Below are 16,332 nucleotides of genomic sequence, written 5' to 3'. Positions count from 1 at the left end.
TACACTTCAAAGGTACTTTGGTGACCGTGAGGTATTTCGGGACATCCTAAAGCCATGGAGTGGGCTAGAGAAAAACAAATTTCCTTCAGAAAGGTACCCAGCTGATACACTCTGACATAATCATAATCTGCAGGGATGAAAAGATTTGCATTGTTGGCTGGTACCAACCAGACCAGAAGTGAAACTGGAAAGTTTATGGAGATTCAGTTTGTTTAAGCCTCGATGCAATAGGGTCACTCAGGTTATCTAAGTATAGATTTTGTCAAACAGCAATAAAAAAAAAACCTCTTGCGTAAAGGAATGAATCAATGGAATGATGTCAGTGTACCTGCTGATTGGGTCTAGATAAATGTTTTGGTTATCAGTTTAATAAGAACTAAATGGAGGTATATACAAAGCTTGACATGTGTAATTGGTTTTGACATGATCAGCTGCTGCAAACACATTGGCACAATCTATATTGACATAAAGTGTCCAGTATGAGTGTGAAACCAGTGTGTTGTTCCCAGTGTAGGATGTGGGAGGTCCTGGAGGCATCTGGCCTCCCGGACATCCACATCTGTGAGGGGTGTGTCGAGCTGCGGTTCCTGAGGGACCGTGTTAGGGAGCTGGAACTGCAGCTCGAGGATCTTAGGCTGATGAGGGAGAATGAGGAGGTGATAGACAAGAGCTATCATCAGGTGGTCACACCAGGGCAACGGGAGGAGGCCAAGTGGGTGATGGCCAGGAAGGGTAAGGCTAGGGTGGTTGAGAGCACCCCAGTGGATTTGCCCCTGCACAACAAGTACTCCTGCTTGAGTACTGCTGGGGGGGACAGCCCGCCTGGGGGAAGCAGCAGTGGCCGTGTCTCCGCAGTGGAGTCCAGCCCTGTAACTCAGAGGGCTAAGGAAAAGAGGAGGAAGGCGGTATTAATCGGGGACTCGATGGTGAAGGGGACAGACAGGCGTTTCTGCGGAGGTAGGCGGGATTCTCGCATGGTGGTCTGCCTCCCTGGGGCCGGGATCCAGGATGTCGCTAGTCGCGTCCCGGAAATCCTGAGGTGGGAGGGAGAGGAGCCTGAGGTAGCGGTACATATTGGTACCGCTGATGTGGGTAGGAAGGGAGAAGGGGTCATGAAAAGGGAGTACAGGGAATTAGGGAGACAGCTGAGAAAGAGGAAAGCAAAGGTAGTAATCTCAGGATTACTGCCTGTGCCACGGGAAGGTGAGGGCAGGAATGGAGTGAGGTGGAAGATGAATGTGTGGCTGAGGGACTGGTGCAGGGGGCAGGGATTCAGGTTCCTGGACCATTGGGACCTCTTTAGGGGCAGGGGTGATCTGTATACAAAAAACGGGTGGAACTTGAATCACACGGGGACCAATATCCTGGCCGGTAGGTTGGCTAAGGTTACTGGGGAGAATTTAAACTAGATAGGTTGGGGGGAGGGGAGCTAGAAGAGTTGACTAGGATCAAGGAACTAATTGATGGGGTGGAGGATGCAGGGGTAAGGGGAATTACAAAATTAATGGTAGAGGAGAGGGTGCAAGTGAATGAAGGCGGTAATTTAGATAAGGGAGTAGAGGGAGAGGGTGTTCGCGACTCATCAAAGCGGGTCCAGATAAAAGCTGGAATAAGGACACTTTGCCTGAATGCACGAAGCATTCGGAACAAGGTAAATGAGTTGATGGTGCAAATCAGCACGAGTGGGTACGATCTAGTGGCCATTACAGAAACGTGGCTGAAAGGTGACCAGGACTGGGAGATGAATATCCAGGGGTATCAGGCGTTTAGGAAGAATAGACAGGAAGGAAAAGGTGGTGGGGTCGCGCTATTAATAAGAGATAATATCAGGGTAGTACTGAGGGATGACATAGGCTCTGAGGAACAAAACGTGGAATCATTATGGGTAGAGATGAGGAATAGTAGAGGGAGAAAGACACTAGTAGGTGTGGTATATAGGCCCCCAAATAATAATGTTGAGGTAGGGAGGGCTATAAACAAGCAGATAAGGGATGCGTGTAAAAACGGAACGGCAATAATCATGGGGGACTTCAACATGCACATTGACTGGCAGACTCAAGTCGGTAAGGGTGGAATGGAGGAAGAGTTCTTAGAATGCTGTCGGGATAGTTTCCTTGAACAGCATGTTACGGAACCGACGAGGGAACGAGCTATTTTGGATCTGGTATTGTGTAACGAGGTAGGTAGAATTAAGGATCTTATTGTGAAGGACCCTCTTGGGTCTAGTGACCACAATATGGTCGAATTTCTGATTCAGATGGAAGAGGAGAAAGTTTGGTCCCAAACCAGTGTCCTCTGTTTGAACAGAGGGAAATATGATAGGATGAGGGATGAATTGGCTAAGGTAGACTGGGAGAGCAGGCTGGCAGGTAGGATAGCTGAGGAACAGTGGAGGATTTTTAAGGAGATCCTTTTCAGTTCTCAGCAAAATATATTCCAGCAAAAAACAAGGATTGTAAGAAAAGGGAGAACCAGCCGTGGATAACGAAGGAAATAAAGGAGAGTATTAAAATAAAAACAGCTGCGTACAGAGTGGCCAAAAATAGTGGAGAAACAAGTGATTGGGAAAAATTTAAGAAACAACAAAGAGAGACTAAGAAAGCGATAAAGAAAGGAAGGATAGACTATGAAGCTAGGCTAGCAATTAATATAAAAAATGATAGTAAAAGTTTTTATAAATATATAAAAAGGAATAGAGTGGCTAGAGTGAATGTTGGACCCTTGGAGGACGAGAGGGGGGAGTTAATAGTGGGAAATGAGGATATGGCTGAGTCTTTAAATAAGTTTTTTGTGTCGGTCTTCACGGTGGAGGACACAAATAGTTTGCCAAATATTAACGATAGAGGGTTGGCAGCAGGAGAAATACTTAATACAATTAATGTTACCAGAGAGGCAGTGCTGGGTAGACTAATGGGACTGAAGGTGGATAAGTCCCCGGGTCCGGATGGAATGCATCCCAGGGTATTGAAAGAAATGTCAGAGGTAATAGTGGATGCGTTAGTGATTATTTATCAAAACTCGTTGCATTCTGGGGTAGTGCCGGTTGATTGGAAAACGGCTAATGTTACGCCGCTGTTTAAAAAAGGAAGGAGACAAAAGGCGGGTAACTATAGGCCGGTCAGCTTAACGTCTGTAGTAGGGAAAATGCTGGAATCCATTATTAAAGAGGAGATAGCAGGGCATCTGGATAGAAATGGTTCGATCAATCAGACGCAGCATGGATTCATGAGGGGAAAGTCGTGCTTGACGAACATGTTGGATTTTTATGAAGATGTGACTAGGGCGGTTGATGGAGGAGAACTGGTGGATGCGGTGTTTTTGGATTTCCAAAAGGCGTTTGATAAGGTGCCCCATAAAAGGCTACTGAAGAAGATTAGGGCACACGGAGTTGGGGGTAGTGTGTTAAAGTGGATTGGGGACTGGCTATCCGACAGGAAGCAAAGAGTCGGAATAAATGGGTGTTTTTCCGGTTGGAGGAAGGTAACTAGTGGCGTGCCACAGGGATCGGTACTCGGGCCGCAACTATTTACCATTTATATAGATGATCTGGAGGAGGGGACGGAGTGTAGGGTAACGAAGTTTGCAGACGACACAAAGATAAGTGGAAAAGTGAATCGTGTGGAGGACGGAGAAGATCTGCAGAGAGATTTGGACAGGCTGAGTGAGTGGGCGAGGATATGGCAAATGGAGTATAACGTTGAGAAATGCGAGGTTATACACTTTGGAGGAAATAATAACAAATGGGATTACTATCTCAATGGAAACAAATTAAAACATGCTACCGTGCAAAGGGACCTGGGGGTCCTTGTGCATGAGACGCAAAAGCCCAGTCTGCAGGTACAACAGGTGATCAAGAAGGCAAATGGGATGTTGGCCTATATTGCGAAGGGGATAGAATATAAAAGCAGGGATGTCTTGATGCACCTGTACAGGGCATTGGTGAGGCCGCAGCTGGAATACTGTGTGCAGTATTGGTCCCCTTATATGAGGAAGGATATATTGGCATTGGAGGGAGTGCAGAGAAGGTTCACCAGGTTGATACCGGAGATGAGGGGTTTGGATTATGAGGAGAGGCTGAGGAGATTGGGTTTGTACTCGTTGGAGTTTAGAAGGATGAGGGGGGATCTTATGGAGACTTATAAGATAATGCGGGGGCTGGATAGGGTGGAGGCGGAGAGATTCTTTCCACTTAGTAAGGAAGTTAAAACTAGAGGACACAGCCTCAAAATAAAGGGGGGTCGGTTTAAGACAGAGTTGAGGAGGAACTTCTTCTCCCAGAGGGTGGTGAATCTCTGGAATTCTCTGCCCACTGAGGTGGTGGAGGCTACCTCGCTGAATATGTTTAAAGCGCGGATGGATGGATTCCTGATCGGTAAGGGAATTAAGGGTTATGGGGATCAGGCGGGTAAGTGGTACTGATCCACGTCAGATCAGCCATGATCTTATTGAATGGCGGGGCAGGCTCGAGGGGCTAGATGGCCTACTCCTGCTCCTATTTCTTATGTTCTTATGTTCTTATATGTAGTATCTTGAATATCTAAGAGCCAGGGCTAATTAATTGAGGTATTTAAGATGATGGAAGGATTTAACAGGGTAAACAGAGAGATATTTCTGTTGATGGGAGTGTCCAGAGCAAGGAAATCCACGTTGACAATTAGAGCTAGGCTATTCAGGGGGGATATCAGAGACATTTCTTCACACAAAGGGCAATGGAACTCGCTCCTACAAGTGTCAGGGATCAACTGAACATTTCAAAACTATTGATAGATCTTTGTTAGGCAATGATGATGGATTCTCCTATCTCTTCGACATATATGTATCCAGCAAAGAAAAAAGACTGATTTACAGTCTAGGTTGGAGTTGTCGGAGGATGTGTTCTCAATGCCAGGTACACAGCACTTTGCAAGGACAAAGCTGTTGGGGATTTGATCCTCCCATCTCAACGTGCAAATAGCAGAGATGGAATGCCTCCACTTTCTTCATGTGATACCTTTTTAAGTTTATTTATTAGTGTCACAAGTAGACTTACATTAACACTGCAATGAAGTGAAACTCTGCTAGTCATCACACTCCAACGCCTGTTTGGGCACACTGAGGGAGAATTTACGGTGGCTAATGCACCTAAACCAGCACATAGAAATCATAGAAACCCTACAGTGCAGAAAGAGGCCATTCGGCCCATCGAGTCTGCACCGACCACAATCCCACCCAGGCCCTACCCCCCACGTATTTTACCCACTAATCCCTCTAACCTACACATCCCAGGACTCTAAGGGGCAATTTTTTTAACCTGGCCAATTAACCTAACCCGCACATCTTTGGACTGTGGGAGGAAACCAGAGCACCTGGAGGAAACCCACGCAGACACGAGGAGAATGTGCAAACTCCACACAGACAGTGACCGAGCCGGGAATCGAACCCGGGACCCTGGAGCTGTGAAGCAGCAGTGCTAACCACTGTGCTACCGTGCCGCCCCTTGAATCTTTAAGACCTGGTTGTCTGTAGAGATTCGCATTCTAACCAGTATTCTGTAACTTGATTTTGTGTCTCTGTGCCCTGTTTGAGAGCAGATTTCCACTCCATCTTACGAAGGAGCATCTTACATCTTTCGGACTGTGGGAGGAAACCAGAGCATCTGGAGGAAACCCACGCAGACATGGGGAGAACGTGCAGACACCGCCCAGACAGTGACCAAAGCTGGGAATCGAACCCGGGTCCTAGCGCTGTGAGGCAGCAGTGCTAACCACTGTGCCACCTTGGCGCCCAGAATTACACTTATAAAGAGCTGATGTAAGCACTGCCTGGTAGACTTTGAGCTTTGTTCTGAGACAAACTTCATGCTCCATGCAAAACTTCTATCTATTCAAAACAGAGGGTGTCTTTTTGGTTGTGGCTCTGGGGTCTTGGAGTATGTGGCAAGGGGCAGGTTGATAAAAATCTCTAATTTTCAGGCTTATTGTCAGGCCAAACTGTCCTAAGGCCAGTGGTGGATTTAGAACTACTTGGGGGTCCCGTGCCAAGCACTGTTTGTTTCACAGGAAATGCGTTGTTGCTATAGCTTTGGAAAAATGATCAACAAGCAGCTGAATGTTCTCGAGAGTATGTGCTATGACAGCATAGCAGTCTGCGAACAAGAGTTCACTCAGCAGCTGTTCAACAAACTTTGTGCAAGTCTTGAGGCTTTTCAAGTTGAAGAGGTCAGCATGGTGGCACAGCGGTTAGCACTGCTGCTTCACAGTGCCAGGAACCCAGATCCGATTCCCGGCTTGGGTCACTGGTTGCGTGGAGTTTGCATGTGCTCCCCGTGTCTGCGTGGGTTTCCTCCCACAGTCCACAGATGTGCAGGTTAGGTGGATTGGCCATACTAAGTTGCCCCAGTCAGGGGGACTAGCTAGGGTAAATACATGGGGTTATGGGGATAGGGATTGTATTTGGTGCAGACTCGATGAGCCAAATGGCCTCATTCTGCACTGTAGGATTGTCTCAATACACATCTCTTTAACACATCTCTTTAACCTGTGCTTAATGCTCCCTCCACTCACATTGTCTGTATCTTTAAGACCTGGTTGGCTGTAGAGATTCGCATTCTAACCAGTATTCTGTAACTTGGTTTTGTGTCTCTGTGCCCTGTTTGAGAGCAGATTTCCACTCCATCTTACGAAGGAGCAACGCTCCGAAAGCTAGTCATAGAATCATAGAAACCCTACAGTGCAGAAGGAGGCCATTCGGCCCATCGAGTCTGCACCGACCACAATCCCACCCAGGCCCTACCCCCACATATTTACCCGCTAATCCCTCCAACCTACGCATCTCAGGACTCCAAGGGGCAATTTTTAACCTGGCCAATCAACCTAACCCGCACATCTTTGGACTGTGGGAGGAAACCGGAGCACCCGGAGGAAACCCACGCAGACACGAGGAGAATGTGCAAACTCCACACAGACAGTGACCCGAGACGGGAATCGAACCCAGGACCCTGGAGCTGTGAAGCAGCAGTGCTAACCACTGTACTACCGTGCCGCCAATGGCTAATGGCATTTGCTACCAAATAAACCTGTTGGACTTTAACCTGGTGTTGTTAAAACTCTTACTCTTTTACTGACACCAGCTTCCTATTTCTAAGTGTTGTGCACATGTCCTGGTGAGGATCAAACTCATTCATATGCGCTGTTTAAACGTGTGGAATATTCACCTCGGACAGATCTCCGTTTTTCAAGTGGATTTTGGCCATGCTGCCGAGCCAAGTCTTCCGGAGTTCAGGTGTGCTGGCGTAGGACTTGGCTAAACTGTACTGAAGGTCCACAAGCATCTCGGGGTCCTTCTCATGTTCCTTCATCTGAGCAGTGGCCATAAGTACCGTGCGAATTCTCTTCGTCAGATCTTTCACCTCACCTGGGAAAGCAGTTGCCTGTGTAAGGATGGAAGAAATGGTTCAATAGTTTCAAAGGTAAATCCAGCTTTTCATCTTTCTTTGGGACCAGGCCTATTCACACACAGGATAAATAATTATATTGTACCTTCATGTTCCAAGGCATTTCACAGGAGTGTTAGAAAGCTTAATTTTAAATTGAACCACATAAGGAGGTATTAGATAACACAAAGCTTGGTCAAAGAAGCTTTGTCTTAAGGAAGGAAAGAGGCAGAGAGATTTAAAGATAAACTTCTGGAGGTTAAGGTCCAAGTAGCTAAAGGCACAACCCTCAAATATAGACAGGCTGATGGATGTGGTAAATGCTCAAGAGGCCAGTTGGAGGAGGGTAGATATTGCAGTGAACTGGTGGCCTGGAGGACACCACAGAGATAGGGACAGGAGAGGTCATAGAGGGATCTGAAAGTGATTATATAAATTTTAATTATGAGACATTGCAGGACTGAGGGTCCAAGCAGGTCAGCGAGCACTGGAGGCTGGGTGAAAAGGATTTCGTGCAAGTTGGTATACTGGCAGTAGAATTTTCGATGAGCTCAGGTTTATGGAAGGAGGATGGTGAGAAGCTGCCCAGGAGAACATTGGAATCATCCAGTCAGGAAGAAGCAAAAACCCGGGTGAGGGGTTCAGCAGCAGAGAACTTGAAACAGGAAGTGGGTCAGGCGATGTTACAGATAGTGTTGGACAATCACCCATGGCACTGCTCACATAAAGTCAAAGTGCATGCTGATTTTCAAGGGCAGCAATGATGCTACATAGGGAAAGGCTTTTGGGTCTAAGGAACCTCCCCTTTTCCGAAGTTCTTATGTTCTACTTAAAATGAAGAGCTCCAGGATTTGCCATTGGGGAAAAATTTGAATTCAATGCCCATGCATTTAAAACAAATGTATTCTCAGGATACGGGTGACACTGGCAAGTCTGACATTTAATTATCCTGAGAAGGTAATGGTGACTGTGGTGGGACTTTCAAGCAGACTGAGAGATGAAATGTGTAGTTCTGGTTGTTACATCATACAAAAGATAGAGAGATACTGGAGAGGGTGCAGAGAAGATTTACAAGGAAGATATCAGAAATGTGTGGGCTTACATATTGGGATTGACAGGCTGGGTCTCTTTTTTCTTGAGAAAAGAAGCCTGTGCAGTACAATCTAATAAAGATCTTTAAACTGATGGAGTGGATGCAGAGAGAGAGAGCAAAAAAGGCTATCAATTAAGATAGTCACCAAGAAATCCAATAGGGAATTCAGAAAGAACTTTTGCATCCAGAGAAAGGTGAGAATGTGGAACTCACTAACACAGGGAGTGGTTGATGCCAGTTTTACAGATCTGTTTTATTCATTCACGGGACATGGACATCGCTGGCTGGCCAGCATTTATTGCCCATCCCTAGTTACACTTGGAACGCAGTTCCGAGTCAACCACATTGCTGTGGCTCTGGAGTCACATGTAGGCCAGACCGGGCAAGAATGACAGACTTCCTTCCCTAAAGGGCATTAGTGAATCAGATGGGTTTTTCCGACAATCGACAATGGTTTCATGGTCATCAGTAGATTCTTAATTCCAGATTTTTTTTATTGAACTCAAATTCCACCATCTGCCATGGCGGGATTCGAACCCAGGTCTGCAGAACATTAGCTGAGTTTCTGGATTAATAGTCTAGCGGTAATACCACTAGGCCATTGCCTCCCCACGATATATTTTAGGGGAGGCTAAACAAGCATATGATGAAGAAGGGAATAGAGGGTTATGATGGTAGATTTAGTTGAGGAAAGATGGGACGGGGATCAAGTGGAACATATAAATACTGGCATGGATTGGTAAGGCTGAAGGAACTGTTTCTGTGTTGTATATCCGATGTAATCCTATGTTATGAAAATAGAAGTCTTTTTTTTAAATGATCTCTCCTGCTGCATTCGCTCCCTCATCATTGCTCCCCTTACCAATCTGTTCCTCGCCATGTGATCTCTTCCACAACCATGCTATCTCAGACCCTTACCATCTCTTCCCCCTCCCTCTTCTCCATCTTACTTCAAGCACCACACCCCGCTTCACTGACCCACAAACATCTTGATCGCAAACTGTGACACAGCTGGAAAATAAATAATCCAACGGGTATAGAATCAGATGCAAATCATGCAAAACAGCTGTGGAACTATGCCAAATTGCACTTATCTCTCAGTATAACAACAACATGCTGTGCTGATAGATAAGAGTGTTCTCACGGTTAACAACTGTCTATAAGTTTACACAAGAATTTCTCTTTTCACTGAAGCATAATTACATTAAAAATGCATCCTCAGCATCATTGCATGTTACCTATTTCAGGCATGGAAGAGGGAAAGTGTGGGGACAGCTTAACTTGAATCACTTCATGCAAATTTTAAACTGGCCAGGGAGGGAAATGGTGTTGAAAATTCATGGCAGAATTGAATAGATAATTGAGAGAGATCCAATTTGAATGGACTGTGGAATATTAATTCACTTCAAAGTTTCTTTTATATTTGTGAGCAAAAGCATGAAGGGTCAGGCTTTACTTGCACTGATAGCAGATACACAGGAACCGAGGGAATGCTACTTTCTACATTGCACAGCACACCGTGTTACATGTAAAGCAGAGAAGCCCACACATACCTTCAGAGCTCTGTCACTATTGGCAAAGTTATTGATAATTGAGAGTGAGTCCTGGAACCGAGAATCTCCAGTTAGAACCACATCAGCTATCAGCCGGCTCACTGCGATTATAATCTGAAAAAGAAATGAAACTACACATTGCACATCATTTATGTATAAAATTATTGACAATTTAAAACTCTTCAACAGAAAGCTGATTATTTTCAATCTTTGGCCAGCTGCCTTGCTGTTCCTGTTACCTGTAGCTGCTCCCACTGGCAATCTGCTGTCACAGTATGTCACACTGGCCTGTTTAGCAGCATCCTCACATGTTCATCTCAGTTGTCTGCAACCGCCCAATGACATCCGTCAACCAACTACACCCAGGTCAACCCCTCTTTCTGTTACCCTTCACTTTGCTCACTGGAAGAGATCTGTGCAGCTTTTCAGCTCTGATCAAATGGCTGAAACACTGACATTTTCTTTTCTGGATGTCATTTTCAGAGTTCTTTTTGTTCTTGCAATTTTTCTTTTTCGTGGGATTGGGTCATCACTGGCAAAAATCAGCATTTATTGCCCATTCCTAATCACCCTTGAGCTGCAGCAGGTGGTGAAGAAGGCAAATGGTATGTTGGCATTCATAGCGAGAGGATTCGAGTGCAGGAGCAGGGATGTCTTGCTGCAATTATACAAGGCCTAGTTGAGGCCACATCTGGAATATTACGTGCGGTTTTGGTCTCCTTATCTCATGAAGGATGTTCTTGCCAAGGAGGGAAGGCAGAGAGGTTTACCAGACTAATTCCTGGGATGGGAGAACTGATGTATGAAGAGAGATTGAGTCGGTTAGGCTTATATTCGCTTGAGTTTAAAGAGGCGGGAACTCATAGAAACCTGTAAAGTTCGAACAGGACTAGACAGAGTAAATGCAGGAAGGATGTTCCTGATGGTGGGGGAGTCTGAAACTGGGGGTCACAGTCTGAAGATGCAGGGTGAACCTTTTCGGACTGAGATGAAGAGAAATTTCTGTACTCAGAGTGGTGAGCATGTGGAATTCAATACCACAGAAAGCAGTTGAGGCCAAAACACAGTGGGCCCGATTTTACCATTTGGAGTCTAAGGGCTGGATCTGGGCGTAATGCAGATCCGAGCCCGGAATCCTCTTTGCAGCGCGCCCATACGCTTTTTGCCGGCTCCAGTCCGATCCGCGCAGTGGACGGGGCTTAGCACTGCCGGAACGATCGGAGCTCTGAACTGCACATGTGCAGTTCGAAAAAAAATCTGAAGCAGCATGCTCGGGCACGAAAGAAAAAAACAGCAGAGAGAGCAGAGGGTGGGGTGGGTGGGGTGGGGGGGGGGGGGGGGGGGGGGGTGGTGGTGGTGCGTGGAAATGGATTTGGGAGAACCTTGCAAACTGAAAATAACATAGCATCTTCTTTGTGCTGCCTAATTATATATGGGAAAGGTAATTAAACTACAGTGTCCTAGTGAGCAATTAGTAACCTGTATAAAGGAGCGGTCACGTTGTTAGGAGTTTACTATAGGCCTCCAAATAGTAATAGAGATGTGGAGCAAGAAATTGCTAAGCAGATTATGGATAGGTGTGGGGGTCACAGGATAGTTGTCATGGGGGACTTTAACTTTCCAAATATTGATTGGAGCCTTTATAGGTCGAATAGTTCGGATGGGGCAGTTTTTGTGCAGTGTGTGCAGGAGGGGTTCCTGACACAATATGTGGATAAGGCGACAAGAGGTGGGGCCACATTGGATTTGGTACTGGGAAATGAACCGGGCCAAGTGTTGGATTTGGTTGTGGGAGAGCATTTTGGAGGTAAATTACGACATGACTGTTTTCACATAACAATGCCTACGTCAGTCTGGAAGGATCTTTCACAGTAGATCTCAGGGCCAGGGATTCTGGGTACAAGACTTGCATGTTTGACCTGGCTTTAGTCAGGGACTGACCTGTAGGTGGGTTCTCAGGAAGTTCCTCTTCTTGGTGTACTCAAAGTTATTCCTCATCAGCAAGTAGAGGAGTGCGGAGGCCTCGCTTCGGGTCGAGCTCAGTTTTGCGGTGCAACTTTTCAGGATTTCATAGCAGAAGGTGGCGCAGATACTGTCTCGCCCTTTAAAAAACGTGGTCGGAAACTGGAGCGGAAGTGGTAGGGGTGAAAAAGAAAAAGAAATATCAAAGCATAACTCTACATTTCAAAAGAGGGAAGAGACAAACTCCTTTAACCTTTGACATTTACGCCGCAGTGAATTTGAACTTTGGGTTGAAAACTCCCCAGGATTGTCCCAGAGTGTTGAGGAATTGAAGATTAATCCCCAGGACACTATTGTGAGTAAAATTCCAGAGAAGATACATCTGGGCATTGAACATAATTTCATTTTCCTTCAATATTTTAATCTATTATTTATAATCATATTGGCAATGGGGAGAAAAGTTTGTTTCACAAACAGCACAAATTAATCTAATTGGATAATAACGGGCTCTCTAATTGGCTGCGGAAAAGGGGTGCACCCAGAGAATTGGCCAATGGTGAGAGTGTGGAGGTGGGGCAGTTTGAGGTGGAATGAGGGGGGTGGAGGGAGGATGCGTGATATAACTTGCTGAAATAAACCCAAGCAGAACTGACAAACCCACTCAATCAGGGCTGGAGCCGTGTAACATACTGTTTACAGTGCTGAATAGAGTGTTGATCAGCATGGACTTTGAAGAAGCTTCACTTGGCTGCTGACAGGCCCTCAACATCCAGCAGGATGTTACCATGCGTATCATTACCGGGACACTACACTTAACATCACTCCTTTGATTCCCTGTCCTGGCAAACATCATTCCTCCACATTTCTGCTGAATTGCAATAACCCACAAAATGATAGAAAAAGTTTGCAATGCCCCACCTGCCACTTTATGCTGATCTAACCAACCCACCCAAGATATGACTGTCATCAAGGTCAATTTGGAAAAAACCTCCCACACAGGACTGCAACGCAAATTCCACCTGGACGAATTAATGGGGGTCATTGGACATGACAATTAAGTACCTGGTCCTCAACCCAAGCCTGGTTTCAGACTTCCAAGGAAAGAGAGTCCAACCTCAACAGGTTCAGGACTGACCATAGCCCCTGCTTGGTCAATCTCCACAGATGGGGTATTAGTGCCAGCCCTGTATGTGCCTGTGGGAGAGCAAACTGTGCACCACATCATAGAAGAGTGTCCAAGCCACAGACTCAGTGGAGGCCTATCCGCACTCAATACAGCAGAACCAGAAGCACCTGCTTGGCTTAGGGACTTTGCTAAATAAGTAAACAGTGCTTGATTGCTCTATCTGACAGACAGGCAGAGATATCTCCCAATAGTTAGATTGTTAATTGCTTGAGAGATAAAGAGAGAAGAGACAAAATACTCTAAAACTGCAAGGAGCAAAAACGTAAGCAAGGAAACAAAACTGTACACTGTCATCCAGATGTGGTCTCACCAATGTCCTGTACAACTGTAGCAATTCAGCCCATTAAGCCTACTCTGCCATTTAATACGATCATTGGCTGATCAGACACTTCAATGCCTTTTACATCCACTACGCCAATGACCCTTTACGTTATTGTCAATCAGAAATCTATCAATCTGCTTTAAACATACACAATGACTGAGCTTCCACTGCCTTCCAGGGTAGAGGATTCCAAAGATCCACAACCGTCTGTGTAAAGAATTTTCACCTCAGCTCAGTTCTAAATAGCATCCCCCTTATTTTGAAATTGTGTCCCCTGGTTCTTGACTCCCCAACCATCTACCCTGTCGATTCCTTTGATTAATTTGTATGTTTCAGTGAGATCACCTCTCATTCTTCAAAACTCTAGGGGATATGGGCTCAGTTTCTCCAATCTCTCTTCATAAATCAATCCCACCATCTCCGAAACAAGCCTGGTGAACTTGCATTGTATTTCCTCTATGCCAAGAATATCCTTTCAGGTAATGTGTCCAAAACTGCACCCAGAACTTTAGGTGCAGTCTAACCAAGCTTCTATACAATTGAAAGAAGACCTCACTACTCCTGTACTCAAATATTCTTATGATAGAGAGTAACGTTCCATTAGCCTTCCTAATAGCTTGCTGCACCTGCATGTTAGCCTTCAGGGACTCAAAGTTCCTACAGTGCAGATATAGGCTACGAGGCCCATCAAGCCTGCACTGACAACAATCTGACCCAGGTCCTATCTCCGTAACCCCACGCATTCACCCAGCTAGTCTCCCTGACACTAAAGGGCAATTTAGCATGGCCAATCAATCTAACCCGCACATCTTTGGGCTGTGGGAGGAAACCAGAGCACCTTGGAGGAAACCCATACAGACACGGAGAGAATGTAATGTGCAAAATCCACACAGTCACCCAAGGCTGGAATTGAACCCAGGTCTCTGACTCTGTGAGGCAGCAGTGCTAACCACTGTGCCACCATGCCCCCACTTATGGGCAAGGACACCCAGATCTCTTTGTATGTCTACAATTTCTTACCATTTAGGAAATACTCTGCACATCTGTTCCTTCTACCAAAGTGGATTACCTCACATTTTCCAACATTTAATTCCTAAATTCTATCTGCCATGTTCTTTCCCACTCGCTGGACAGAATTCTCCGGCTGTGCTTGTCTGAAAACCAGAAATTCCTGCCCGACTTAAATGAACTAGTCCGTTCCTCGCCCACTAGAATTCCAGTGGCGGGCAGGATGGAGAATTCCGGCCACTAAGTCTGTCTAAATCCTCCTGTAGCTGCTTTACATCTTACTCACTATGCAGATTTCCACCATGCATTGCATCATCCACAAACTTCGATATGTTATATTTGACCCCCACATTCAAATCATTTATATATATTGTGAACATCTGTGGTCCAAGTACTGATCCTTGCTGTACCCCACTAGCCACAGCCTGTTAATGTGAGAATGACCCATTTATTCCTACTCTGTCCGTTTTCCAACTCTGTCCATTAGCCAATGCTTAATCCATGACAGGTCTGGGTGCTAGCACCAATCCTCAGCAGCTTGTTTCTTTTCAAAACCATCTCCAGTGCCCTTCAATGGTGGTGATCCTGGCATCAAAATTAAATATTGAAAGGACAAGAAGTTGCCCAATTTGATTTGAGTAATTGAATTTAAATTCCTTCAGCATGCCATGATGAGATTTGTACCCATGTTGTCAGAGTGGGATGCAGTGGTGTAATTGTATTGTCACTGGACGAGTAATCCAGGGTAATGCTCTGGGGACCTCAGGTGTGAATCCCAGATGGTGAAACTTGAATTCAATAAAAACCTGGAATGACCATGAAACCATTGTCAATTGTCGTAAAAACCCATCTGGTTCACTTATGTACTTTAGGGAAGGAAATCTACCATCCTTACCTGGTCTGGTCTACATCTGTCTCTTAAACTTCCCCTTGAAATGGCCGAACAAGCCACTTAGTTCAAGGGCAACAAATGTTGGCCCAGCCAGCAATGCCTATATCCTATGAATAAATTAAAACTAACCTGTCATTGGATTACTAGTCCATTGAGATCACCAATACACTGACATCTCCACTAGCAACTGCAGTATTTTGGAGAAAGTGTCCATTACTCCTTGTGCATAGACATGATTCTTCAATCACTTCTGAATGGCCTGGTTCTAAGTTTAAGATTATATTCCTTTGTTTTAGGCATCTCCACCAGAGGAAATAATTTCTCCATATCTAGGATATCAAATCTTTTCAACATGTTTAGCACATCAGTCATAAACCTTCCATTGGGAATAAATGAGCCCAGCTCTGCTAAAATAGACTAATGCGGTTAAGATTTGTATGTGACAATCTCTATGTCATTTGAGGCGCTCATTAGCGTGAGTGGATATTTTCACAAACTCTGCTCAGTTTATACAGCTGTAAATGGAACAAGGGCCTAAGTCATTACCTTGGTGATGAAGGCTCGTAAAGATGCAAATGCATGCTTCATGGCTGTCTCAGACTGGCCATTTGTCAACAAGAGAAGGATGTCAAACACTTTCTTCATCAGAGGGTTGTGCCCATCATCTTCCAGGAGTTGATTCTGAGCGAGGAACAAATTTCAAAATGGTGGATAAACTGCAATATTCACAGGCCCGCAGCCCATTCAAATAACTTATACAAACAGGATTTTAGTGGACGATGTCTTGTGTTGCTATCCAGTATTGTGACACATGAGGCCATCTCTGACTTTTCTATATGACACTGAAAGAACACACACGGTAGCTGGTCAAGGATTTTCAAAGCAATCAGAAAATGACCTGGTGC

The 16,332-nt window shown here is 45.3% G+C and overlaps 1 protein-coding gene across 1 annotated transcript in view; it reads right to left on the bottom strand.

Annotated features, from left to right (window-relative positions):
- LOC144492799 (dedicator of cytokinesis protein 11-like) overlaps positions 1-16,332 on the bottom strand; it is a 298,872-nt gene that overhangs the window by 76,571 nt on the left and 205,969 nt on the right. Inside the window, 4 exon segments of the mRNA XM_078211239.1 lie at positions 7,193-7,408; positions 10,058-10,171; positions 11,999-12,181; positions 15,974-16,108. Of these exon segments, the coding sequence (XP_078067365.1) occupies positions 7,193-7,408; positions 10,058-10,171; positions 11,999-12,181; positions 15,974-16,108 (648 nt within the window).

This window comes from Mustelus asterias, chromosome 4 (genome assembly GCF_964213995.1).
Source record: "Mustelus asterias chromosome 4, sMusAst1.hap1.1, whole genome shotgun sequence".
In the NCBI taxonomy this organism is placed as follows: domain Eukaryota; kingdom Metazoa; phylum Chordata; class Chondrichthyes; order Carcharhiniformes; family Triakidae; genus Mustelus; species Mustelus asterias.
Note: the sequence above shows the minus strand (reverse complement) of the source record. Positions and strands in the feature narration are given on the sequence as shown.